Raw genomic sequence first — 12,133 nt, forward strand, 5'->3', positions numbered from 1 at the left:
CATTGTATTCCTACATGGAGGTATGAATGCTGCTTTAAACCATTTTCCACTCTGCAAGGAATACAGTTCTGGTGGGGAAATACAAAATCACAATTTGACTTAACTTTATTGCATTTTTAAATGTTGGAGGTAGGTACCCTGTGGACTGGAGTTTTTGACCAATAGGCTACAGTCACACTCTGGAGCAAGTGTTTTTGCAAGTTGGTCCCTTTTTGTTTATTCTGGAGAAAGATATCAAACAAAGTAAAAAACATCAAACAGTTTAAAAAGATGTAAAAAATATATATATTTTTATATTATATATATATATATATATATATTATATATATATATATATATATTTGTGAGGTACAGAAATGTAATGTGAAGCACGCTAATGGTGATATTGTTGATCTCCTACCAATAATTCAAACTAAAACTGTTTGCCTAACCATAAGATAAACCTACAGTCCACCAAAAGAACACAATTTAAACCTAAACTAAATCTAGCAATGACCCAGATCCGGTAACTAAGTTATATAGATGACCAAGAACAAGGTTTTTCATTATTTTAACAACTTTGTGAACATATAACAACACCAAAGGTTACATTGCATTTCTCCGTAACATATAACATTACGTCCCACCAGTGGAAAACTGTTAAAAGACAAGTAAAAGCAATAACCTGTCTGATTCCCATAAACTGACCAATCGTGTCTCCTTTGAGCTCAGTCCAAATAAAATTACCTCTAAGCAGCTGTTCTTGGCAGCCATGCCCTACTTTCACTGGAAAGAGAAACTGACTCCAGTAATTACCAAGTGTGACAACATAAGACAAACAATATAATATATAATAATATACAAATAAATAAATAAAATACATTAATTATTTTACAAAATAGTTGTGGTCTGAGTTTAAGCTTTTAGAGAAAGAAAGGTCACAGAGAAAGAGACATCACTACACTTTCATTTTCAGTATTACTCAGGATACATGAACATTAACAGAGTACTGGGTCTGAGAGCTGCCTTGATTCATGCCAAACAGCCACAGCAGAGCCAGTGTACAAAATAACATCACAAGATGCAGGGGAACTCTCAGAGTAACCTACAGCCTCCATTCTGCAGCTGACAGAGTGAGAGGCTGGATCTTTATAAACTACCATTGGATCTATTTATCTTTGCAGGTCAGTTAAAGCTGGCGGCAGCAGCAACACAGCAGCTTACAGGCTGCTACTGCGTTGATCTAAAACAGTCTCTGAGTATACAGATCACACACACATCAAACGGCCTGCAGAGAGCTCTGCCAGGTTGGCAAAAGATGGGTGAGGATCAGATAGAACAGAATGGGATGAAATATGGAGTGTGTTTGTTCTGGGGAATTTGTGAGCTTATACTTAAATGAGACCTGTTTTTCAATTCAACAGTATTGTTTTTATTAAAACTCAGTTTTAGTGACGTTCATGCAGGACACTCAACTTGATGTGTTATTTAACCCTCTGGAGTCTAGGTTACTTTTGGTTAATGTTTGCTGACTTTTCCATGCATCCATCCATCTTCATCCGCTTATCCGGGGTTGGCTCACGAGGACAGCAGCTCCAGAAGGGGACCCCAAGCTCCCCTTTCCCGAGCCACATTACTCGGCTCTAACTGGGGGATCCCGAGGCGTTCCCAGGCCAGTGCGGAGATATAATCTCTGCACCTAGTCCTGGGTCTTCCCCGAGGCCTCCTCCCAGCTGAACGTCCCTTGAACATCTCCCATAGGTAGGTGCCCAGGGGGCATCAGATGCCTGAACCATCTCAGCTGGATCGTTTCGATGCAAAGTAGCAGCGGCTGTACTCCGAGTTCCTCACAGATGACCAATCTTCTCACCCTATCTTTGAGGGAGACGCCAGCCACCCTCTTGAGAAAACCCAAGCCATTTCTGCCGCTTGTACACATGATCTAGTTCTTTTGGTCATGACTTTCATGAGTTTTGTCTGACTTATATCCTTTTGCTAGGACTTTTACTTGTAACAGAGTATTTTAGTTGTTTTGCTACTTTTACTTAAGTAAGTACACCACTGCAACAGTTTGACTGTGGTGACTGTATGATAGCTCATCATCAATGTACAGTAGAGGGACGTAAAAGGAGCATAAGTGATCCATGTTGTACCAAATTGAATCATATGAATCTTGGGACACTTTGTGTTGAATGTTCCCTTTTGATTATAATATCAGCATTGTGATTGTGCTCTTGCTGCTGGGAAGCCAAGGAGGAGACATAGGACCCATTATAGACTACATTGTAGTAAACAGACTACTGGGGAGAGGAGGATACGCTTTGTTGATGGTTTCTACTTCCTTGAAAGTTTTATAATCTTGATTATGAACACAGTACATTGTATCATCCTGGAACGGCTCCTTTTCAAACACTTTACAGGAAAATACAGAATATACTGTATTTCAGAGTTTAAATCATCATATGATGAAACAATCTTTCTCCACTAAAAGCAGAGTGAACTTTATTTTTGGTCTTTGACACGACATAGTTTGTTACCTAGATTCTCGAGGACAGCAACAGGATCTCAGACGATTTACATGAGATATATGGCCACTCATTCAGTTTCAGGGCATAGAGACTGAAATAAATTATTTAATGTGTAAATTAGGCAGATTTAGGATCTCATAATTACAGGCCAGTATGAAAACTTCCATCACAGTGACAACGCTGCAGCATGTACATTAAACTGCATGAATCGGATTCATAAATCTGTAAACTAACATTTTTAAACTATTCACTGGAACAAATGTGGCAGGAGTTTACGGGCAGGCAACCACCTACAATAGATGTCCTGTTAGTGACATATCACTTTCCTTTTTCTTCCCAATCCAGTAGAAGAAAATTCAACTTCAAATGACCTAACACCAACAGAGTGAAATCAAGCAAGAAAACAGATTTTGTTTAGTGCTCACTCAGAGGAAGTTTTTCAGCAAGTCAATTTTCTGCCCAGAGTTCTTAGTTATTCTTACAAACAAAAAATTACAGCAAACCTTCCAATACTTTCAACACTCTACTATCAACAGTCAGAATAGTGAACATCTTTCAGTATAAACCGCTGCATTACTTTTTTTAATTGGGCAGATGAAAAATGTTGATACATGCTATACTTAGCAGAAAGTTAAGTTTGTAAAGCAGCAAAGGATACATGTGTGACAAAATAATCTTTACTCAAAGTCTCCCTCCTTGTTTTTGTCTCAACTTTTAATCCCATCTCACAACCTTCATTAGAGGATGGAGCTTCCTCAGTGAGATGCCATTGAACACTTTGCAAAAAGCTAATCTTGATTTGGGATTCTTTTGTCAGCCCACAAAATGGTTCCATACAATAATATGCATTGTGTGCATTTGCATTCTGTTTTTGTTTTACAGAATATCATAAAGGTATTGCGACAAGAATTTGACTGTTTTATGTACAGAAGCTGCTGAAGGAGAAGGCTGAGTGAAAACTTTGAATAATAAAAAGAAATAGATAAACAATCTTCATTGTGGCGTTTTGAAAGTTTTTAGTTGACAACAGTTAAATTAAGTTCTTCTGAGAACAGAAATCCACTTCAGTCCAAATCCACTGTTATAAATGAAAAAAAAGGAATAAAAGAAGGATTATCTCCAAGTCTTATGAGGATAATCAACAGTCAGTTTTCTTATCATGTCACACCATCCTTTTAGCACTTGCCATTACTGTAAGTGAATGTCCAACTCTATCTTCACATGCGTTTTTCCGAGATTATTGTGCTTATTATAAAAAAGCAGGATGCAGGGGGAGGGGTGTGTGTGTCATCATCACCACCAGCAGTTCCACAGATCTGTCCTCTGCTTTCATTTGGTCCAGTGTGAAAGCCTGTTGGCTCCGTTCCCCGAAAAAAATTCTTTCTGCTGGATTATGCAACAAAAGCAGCAGGAAGGGGAGATAATGAAACAGTCTGATGAAAGGGGCAATAGAGCATAGCACCAGTGGCCACTACCATGAGTCACTGAATAATGATTTTATTATTTACAAAGATCTTTCTGAGATTACTTTAATGAGATCTCATTGTGCAGTTCGGGCCAATAATAAGTCCATTGACAGTCCTTAAATGTACAGACAGTCATAGCAGTGCTGTAGTTGTTTTTGATTATATGACCGAGGGCTGGTTTATGTGCCTAAAGGCAGTTAAATCAGTGACCTGGCGGATATCTCACAGCTGTCACAGCACAGTCAAAAAGCAGCCATTTAGAAGAGTTTCATTCATGCTCTCAATCTTGACTCCAAGAGTGTTTTCTTGACTTGGACACAAGATTTTTTTATTTACACAGAGCAGCACCAGTAACCTTAGACTAGTACCCATATTAACTGGTGTTGATTCACACTACCAGCAACTCAATAAAACAGTGTCTCCTAGCAGTCCATTCACTTCCTACTAAGATTAATATTATTATTAGGTGTTTTCCACGGTTGCTTGGTTTCCTTATTTCTTGGCAAAGAAAAGCTGCCTGCAGCTGGATTTTTGGTTGAAACCACTAATTAGCATTAGCAATCACTCCTCAACCAATACTGAAAAATGTTTCATATATCTGCATATCTTGTCTCTGGCAGCGAAATCAAACTGGCCTTTGGACAGTTGCGCAGTACCACAGTTGTCTATAGTGGTGCGATTAAAATTAGTTTTAGACTTGATTTGACTTTGATAGGGTTTTTCTGTTGTATGTTTAAGTTTATTTAAGATAAGGCAGGGTCAGATTATGTTCAACATATGTATCATTTATTCAGTGTATTAGATGTATGTAGTAATATATTACTCGTCTCTATATACACTTTGCCACTGGAGACTTCTCACAAGTCAAACTGTAAAATGTAGTACCCCAATACAGGCATTTTCCTGAACATCAGCTTAGTGATGCGATAAGGCTTTCAGTTGACCAGGTCAAAGTTCAGTCTTGATTCTGTGCATAAGATCTTTCTGGTCCACCATGTCCGTCTGTCTGTTCCAGCGGTGGTAAGCCAGCAGGGCGATGTTCTTGGCCGCCACTGAGCTCATCTCCATGGCGCTGCCAGCCAACTCGATGCCATTGAGGTAGTAGAGATTGGGGTGGAGCTCCACAGGCGGCAGTCCCTGGCTACTGCCGTAACAAGGGTAGGCCTGCCACTCTGTCACCTGAACTGAGTAGTATGACCTGAGATTAAGAGGTACAGTAAATTATGAAAGTTGGTTTTATGCTTTTATGAAAAATCTTATTACGATAAGGTCATCATGTTTAATAAACTTTGCATGGCTGTTATGAATGAGTAATCATCAGCTTTTTAGCTACACTAGCTCTATCAACTAACTATCAACCACTGAATAGATTGCAGATTTTGGTCCCCTCAGGAATAATTGTAACAACTTTGGTGATCCCATATTTTTCATGTAGCATAATGATCAGGTCAAAATTTCACTTTGTTAATCACCAAACTAAGCAAACTAATGCCATTCCCATTAGCCTCAGCTGTACTCTGTGTTTTGTGATAATTAGCTAACACACTAAACTAAGCCTGTGAACATGGTAAACATGACTATTTCATTCTCACAAAATGAGCAGAATGTATCTAAAAGGAATTGTTTTAGCTGGTCAGTACTAGAGCTGAAACAATTAGTCAGATAATTGATTAGGCGACTGACCGAAAAGGAATCAGCAACAATTTTGATAATCAGTTAGTCGTTTAAGTCATTTTCTGACTGCAGCTTCTCAAATGCAAATAAGTTTTGGTCTTTTATGACAGTAAATTGAATATCTTTGGGGTTTGGATAGTTGGTCAGACAAAACAAGCAATTTAAATATGTCATCTTGGGGAATTACGATGGGCATTTTTCACTATTTTCTGCATCAATTAATTAATAATAAAAGATAATCACCAAATGATGTAACAATGAAAATAATAGTTAGTTACAGCCCTTAGTTAATACCAGGATTACTTTGCCAGAAAGGAAGTGGCTGACCTGAACAGTGTTTTGAGATGAGCCTTTTCCAGGGGTTGTGGCGAGAACACTTTATAGACTCCGGCCTCTTGTGGCTGCTTACGTCGAAAGCCTGTCGAGATGTTGACGGGACAAACACTTGCCACGCTGTTGAAAAACAGATCAGGCGTCTCAGTTGTCAAAACGCTGGCGAAAGGGAAGAGGCGAGGGTCCGGGAAACCGAAGAAAGAAGTGTTGAGGTAACCATGGACAATGGTTGCAACAGTGCTGTGATAGTTGCCGGGGAGCTCATCAAAAGGAGGAGTGAAACCGTGGAACTGGACTCCAGACCTGACACTGGCCTGGAGGGGCGTCGCCAACACTACAATGTCATACAGCTCTGATCTCGTCTCTGATGCTGTGGTGAAGCTCAGCTGGTACTGGGGCTCCTCCCCTGTCAGGAAAATACACACAATCAACGTCAACACTGTACAACATGAATCAGATACAAATTCATCTACATCAGTCCCCTAGTATCTGCTGGCAGATATAATCTAGAAACATCCAGCACATTTCTCATGTCTCCAGATGCCAACATGCAAATGTCCACCTACTGCAATGATAAACATGCATTTCTTTGACAGGACAAGGTTTCTTTCTTTGAAATGACCTTTCTGGAAATTTCAAAGAAGGGGATGCAAACCAAATAAATTAAAATACTGTAAATGGTTTTCAAAGAAGAATATTGCAGTGCTATCACTTCAGTGGTGTTTAAATGTCTAGTAAGTATACTGTATAGTAGTGGTTACATTTCATAATGAGGTATTCAGTTGCTATACAAGTCAAATCATCATGGCCTTTCTTTACTTCAATACTTGTGTCGGAACCAGTTATGCCACTTTTTAATGATGCATATACCCGAAACGTCCCAGTTTGTAAAATACTAATATAAGGAAGAACCTAGGATCAAGTTCAGTTTGCCCCAGGTTAAGAGTTGTTAGGTTCCTGCCGTGCAAAAAAGGCTAATATTTTGCTTTAGGATCAGTCCTGTGGACTGTATTACTACTGTCACTAACTGAAAAGCCTTGTAAAACTGAATTAAAATTAATTAGTAGCTTGACATGATCCCATTCAGCCAACATCAGGGTAAAGTACCGGAGTAGACGGGCGAGATGGAGTTGACTTGTGCTTGCAGCAGGTTGGCGTTGGCCATCTTCAGCAGGCCAGAACACACCAGCTTGTTGCCTCCTTCCACCGCCCACAGGTTGTTCTGGGCACCAGCTAACGATACAGCGCCTGTAACACATACACGCACGCTCACTCACAACAGTGCCAAGTGATATAAACCAATTATCAGCTGCTCACATATTTTCCTGTTCTCTTGCTCCCAGAGGCCACCACCTCCTCTCACCTTGCTTCCCTCTCTTCTTCTCTCGACACCCTGCTCCACCCTTCCTCGTCTCCTGTATCTCTTTTCTTTTCCCTTCCTCTCTCCTGACCTACATCAATGGGGACGTAGATGTTCAGCTCATAACTAACCCTAATTTCAGCCCCGCAGCCTTCCTCTTCCCTGTCTCTTTCCTAGTCATAACCCCCGCCCCCCCTCCTCTACTGCTCATTTTTTCACACTCATCTGACCTACAAAGGCGGGGATGCTGACGTTCTGTCCGTAGTTGACCCTCATGATGGGCTCAATGACCTCGTCGATGAAACGCTGCGACACACCCAGCTCCAGCAGCGAACTACAGAGCGGCCTCCGGGTCATGTTGATGAAGCCACTCCCCCCGAGAGAGTCCAGTAGTTCCTCCACTGAGCTGAAGGCGTAGCCGTGGGCCTGGTACTTGTAGATTCTGTAACACACACACACACACACACACACACACACACACACACACACACACACACACACACACACACACACACACACACACACACACACACACACACACACACACACACACACACACACAATTATGTCAGCGATTCAATTCGATATCTCTATGCATCACGATGCGTCAAATACATTTTTCTATTAAAGCCATGTAGGATATTTAATTCATAGCTTTTCAAGCACAAAACATTCTGCAGTGCTCTAATACTAAATAAATTGGATAGATAAAACTACAGCACTGAGCACATGGCACTTCGTCAATGTGCAAAACATAACAGAATATGTAAGCAGAAAGGTTGTTAGGCATACATTAAATTGTAAACAGAAATAATCCCTTCCCTTCCAGAGGAGGGAAATGGAGGTCAGTGAACGGCGTTGGGATAAAATGCAAATCTGAGCATGGTTCAGGTTTCAAACAGAACCTGAGTCAAAATAACAAAAAAAAGACAAAGACAAAGACATCAATTCTAGTGTTTTATACTGTAATATGAATATAAATGAATTAAAGAAATTATAGGCAGATGGTTGTCGGTATTTATACAGACGTCATGCTTGCAAAGTAACACACTGAGTCGAGGTTTGGCAGTGATTACAGCTGCAGGTTTGGGAAATAATAAATAGCTCAGCATAGGCTTTACCCATTACCTGCCACACTGTGAGGCAGTGTTGTGCATTCCTTCTTCACCTGAAGTAATTGTCCCTACAGTCTATGATTCACTTTGTGATAGAGTGAAAACAGTGGAGGCAAAAAGAAGGTTTAAACTTTGCTGGATCAGTAATGCTAATTTGTTTGACATCATTGGATCAGCTCATGTTATCTTAGACCCCAGAAACAGGTGGGAGAAAACATGAAGCAGACCAGGCAGATCAATCACGTATCATTTGAAAGAGGTGCAGGTATAAACTAAAGTGGGGCACCTCTAAGCACCTACAGAGACATGACGGACATCTACAACAAAGGTATGAAGCTTTGACACGGGAACATAAATCAGGGTTCAGCTGCACCACAGCTACATCCTCCTGTCACGCAAACAGGGCATTAACATTTCTGGCTCACCTCATGAATTTCTCCATAATTTCTTCCACCCACATCTGCAGGCGTATGAAGCTGATGCCGTAGCGCCACCACAGCCGGAACAGGTCCAGCAGGTACCAGTCTGTCTCCTCCAAAATCACCTCCTGGCCGTTAAACACCGCCGTCTTGCCCGCCACGCTGCGGCGATACTTTAAACCTTAAGATGCGGACACAAGATGACACAAAAGACAAACACAGACACACACAGGGAGGAACTTAATACTAAGGACTTGGAATAATGGAACATTTTTATATTAAAATATAAATATTTCTCACTTAGTATTTCATAAACTGAATTGTTTTCCCTGAAACCAGCCGGAATTTGAGATCTACCCAAAATAAAGCATAATAAGATGTTAACAGTCATTTGGTGTGATTACTTTGGCAGGGCACTGGATACACGATGCAGGACCACAATGATTGCAATGATTTGTCTTCCAGTTAGAGAGCCACACATGTGGCGCTGCTTATTAAACTCAAACCTTCAACCTTGCTTGACTGATGACCGCTCTTCCTGCTCAGCTTACATCTACTGGAGGCACAACATGAATCTCATCAAGCTACACACTTATCTTTTATCGCTGTTACACAGAATCTCTATACTCTAGAGAAAGCGTACCTCATTTCAACAAGGACATTTTTTTTTTTTTTACTTGTAACACCGAACAGATGTTTGCAGGTTCCACTGGAAGTCGCCTCTGTTGCTGTTTTTTAAGCCCAGCTCGTTTTAACTCACTTTTGACTATGCAACCATGCATCCTTTCTGTTAAAAACAACTAGAAAAAGGGCACACAGAGACTAAATTAATGCTACGCAGTATAACATGAACACTTTTGTTCTCTCGGCCCTTTGTCTGTGTGTGTGTGTGTGTGTAAACAAACCTAGCTGTTTGACAAACTCCTGCATGTGGAGGTTGAGGGAGTGAATGATAGAACCGCCAGACTCGTAGTCGTTGTGATTGACGGTTACAGTGGCGAGACGGCCTCCGACCTCCCCCTTCTCAAACACATCCACCTGGACCTCAGGGCCAAAGTGCTGCCGCAAGAAATGGGCTGTGGCACTGCCTCCTATCCCCGCCCCGACCACCGCTGGAGCCCAGAGGATCAGAAGAAAAAAAAACTAACTACCTAACTTCAAGCACAAGATTCTAATACTGAAAAAACTACAGGACCTGTGGATAAAAAAAACAACAACTGCAACCTGTTGTTACACATTTCTATCAGGCATGAAAAACTGGTGATCACCAGATGAAGGCAGACACAGAGAGGAAGTGTGAAAGCGTGGCTTAGGAGTGAAATGTGTTATAAAACTAATTACCATCAATCATACTGAATTGTTTGTATTATTTTGAGGCAGCTGGGCGTTTAAACATATGGTAACATGTATATGTGTCTCAAATGGAAGAGGAATTAAACAAATCACAATTGGGTAATTCAAAAGTAATAATTGTTTCCTGTTATTTTGCAGCTTTTAGTGGTCAGTCATCATATCCACAGCAGGACAGAGGAGTGTAGATGACAATGGTGTCTTTGAGGGAGTGTTGGGGTAAATTTGTATTGGGAATTAGGCAGAGCAGCTGGTTCTTCTATTTTTCTTCCCATTGGAAATTTCCATTGCAAGGTTTACCTTTAGCAGCATCCTTACTATGACTCAGTACAAAACCATGGGAGTCTCCTCCTTCAAGCTAACTTTACTGATGCAGGCAATAGATATCCTATCTTATTCTGCCTTTGTTTGGCCTCTGGACTTATTTAACTACTTGTTATGTCCCAATTAATGCTGAAACAATTAGTCGATTAATCAATCAAAAGAAAATTCTTTGTACTACTATTTTGATAATTGACCGATCATTCAAGTAATTTGACAAACAAAAATGCCAATCTCAAATATGAGATTTACTTTTTCTGTTTTTGTACACTTAATATGTTTGGGTTTTATACTGTTGGTTGGAAAAGATAATAAAAATAGACATTAATTCCAATTCATGTTTTTTCTAACACATTTTGTAGCCTTATCTTTAAAGTTGTACTGCCCTTTGGTTACTTTAGGACTTGACCTGACTTTAAGTTGCAACTTGCAACACAATCTTGTACCTTTGTCAAAAAAAACTCAAGGTAGTTGCAAAATGTACATTTACCAATGGTGCAAACCAAGAGGATTTAATGCAATGCCTATGAAAAAACGTTAACTGTCAGTCATGAAACACCATCTATGGATAGGTATGTGTTGGTGAACTGGGTGAAAAAAAGGGTTGTGTAAAGATGAGAGGAAAGAAAACCGAGTGCCTTTAAAAACACATTGCCATGTGCCTTTATCTTCATTAACGTTAGCTACATGAATGCAATCTTTGAATAAATGAGGCATCACTGGATCCCTTGTAAAATCTTAGATTACAAAATATTAGCTAGCTAACTTACCTAGCTAGCTACCTGCATATATAGCTAGCTTCAATAGCCCACATTAATGCACTCATATCTCGTTAACGTTAGCTAACGAACACTAACAGTTAGCTACATTATTATCTCTCAGTCAGGCTAGCTTTAACCATCTGAATGCGTGCTAACTTTAGCTAAATTAAACAGCTGACAATGAGGTTTTAACACTTTTCTTGCCTATTTTAGAAGGCGGAGCTCCGTCGACATCAGCGGATCCCGCCGGGTCTCCGATAGCCGACCGTGCTGACAGCACGACGACGATCAGCGGGAGAAGAGGGCAGCCCATAGCGGCACCGGAGCTGCGATAACGTTAACCGGGAGGAGAGGAGGTGAGCGGGTGCAGTGCAGCGACGGTTAACACATTAGGTCAACTTTAGTTCCTCCTTTTCTCTTTCCTTTAGACGGGTAGTATGTTCAGAACAAGTAAATGTACATGTCGATTAAGTAGCTAAATGTATAAGATTGCGTTTTAAATTGGATCGTAATACTGCACAAAAGATAGCTTTATTGTCATGACGATGAAGATCAAATCTCCAACCAACGGTCGCTATGGGCATAGGCTATTCTCTTAATACATCCACGGCTATGGGTCGTTCGCGCACATCCACGTCCGGAATGTCATCTGAACGCCTGCCTCGTTTCAACCAATCACAGCCGTCTGGCCAGCTCCGCGGCAGTGAGTCTACGTACTTGCTACAACTCAACTTGCAGCGTTGCAGTATTGAAAGCAGCCACATTGGCTAATTTAAATAGGATACAGCATAATTGTATCGTTCTCCACAAAAAATGTTTTAAGTTAG

General features: G+C 40.6%; 1 protein-coding gene across 1 annotated transcript; it reads right to left on the bottom strand.

Annotated features, from left to right (window-relative positions):
- Window positions 1–2,599: 2,599 nt before the first annotated feature.
- On the bottom strand, window positions 2,600–11,964 carry LOC120543839 (prenylcysteine oxidase-like). Its single transcript, XM_039777134.1, has 7 exons — window positions 11,511–11,964; window positions 9,780–9,986; window positions 8,881–9,055; window positions 7,571–7,782; window positions 7,088–7,228; window positions 5,975–6,386; window positions 2,600–5,171 (listed from the first exon to the last, which is right to left on the bottom strand). The coding sequence occupies exons 1-7, from the start codon at window positions 11,617–11,619 to the stop codon at window positions 4,922–4,924; spliced, it is 1,506 nt and encodes a 501-aa protein (XP_039633068.1). The 5' UTR covers window positions 11,620–11,964; the 3' UTR covers window positions 2,600–4,921.
- Between the last annotated feature and the right edge of the window lie 169 nt (window positions 11,965–12,133).

The sequence above is a fragment of the Perca fluviatilis genome, chromosome 16 (assembly GCF_010015445.1).
Source record: "Perca fluviatilis chromosome 16, GENO_Pfluv_1.0, whole genome shotgun sequence".
NCBI classification, from domain to species: Eukaryota; Metazoa; Chordata; class Actinopteri; order Perciformes; family Percidae; genus Perca; species Perca fluviatilis.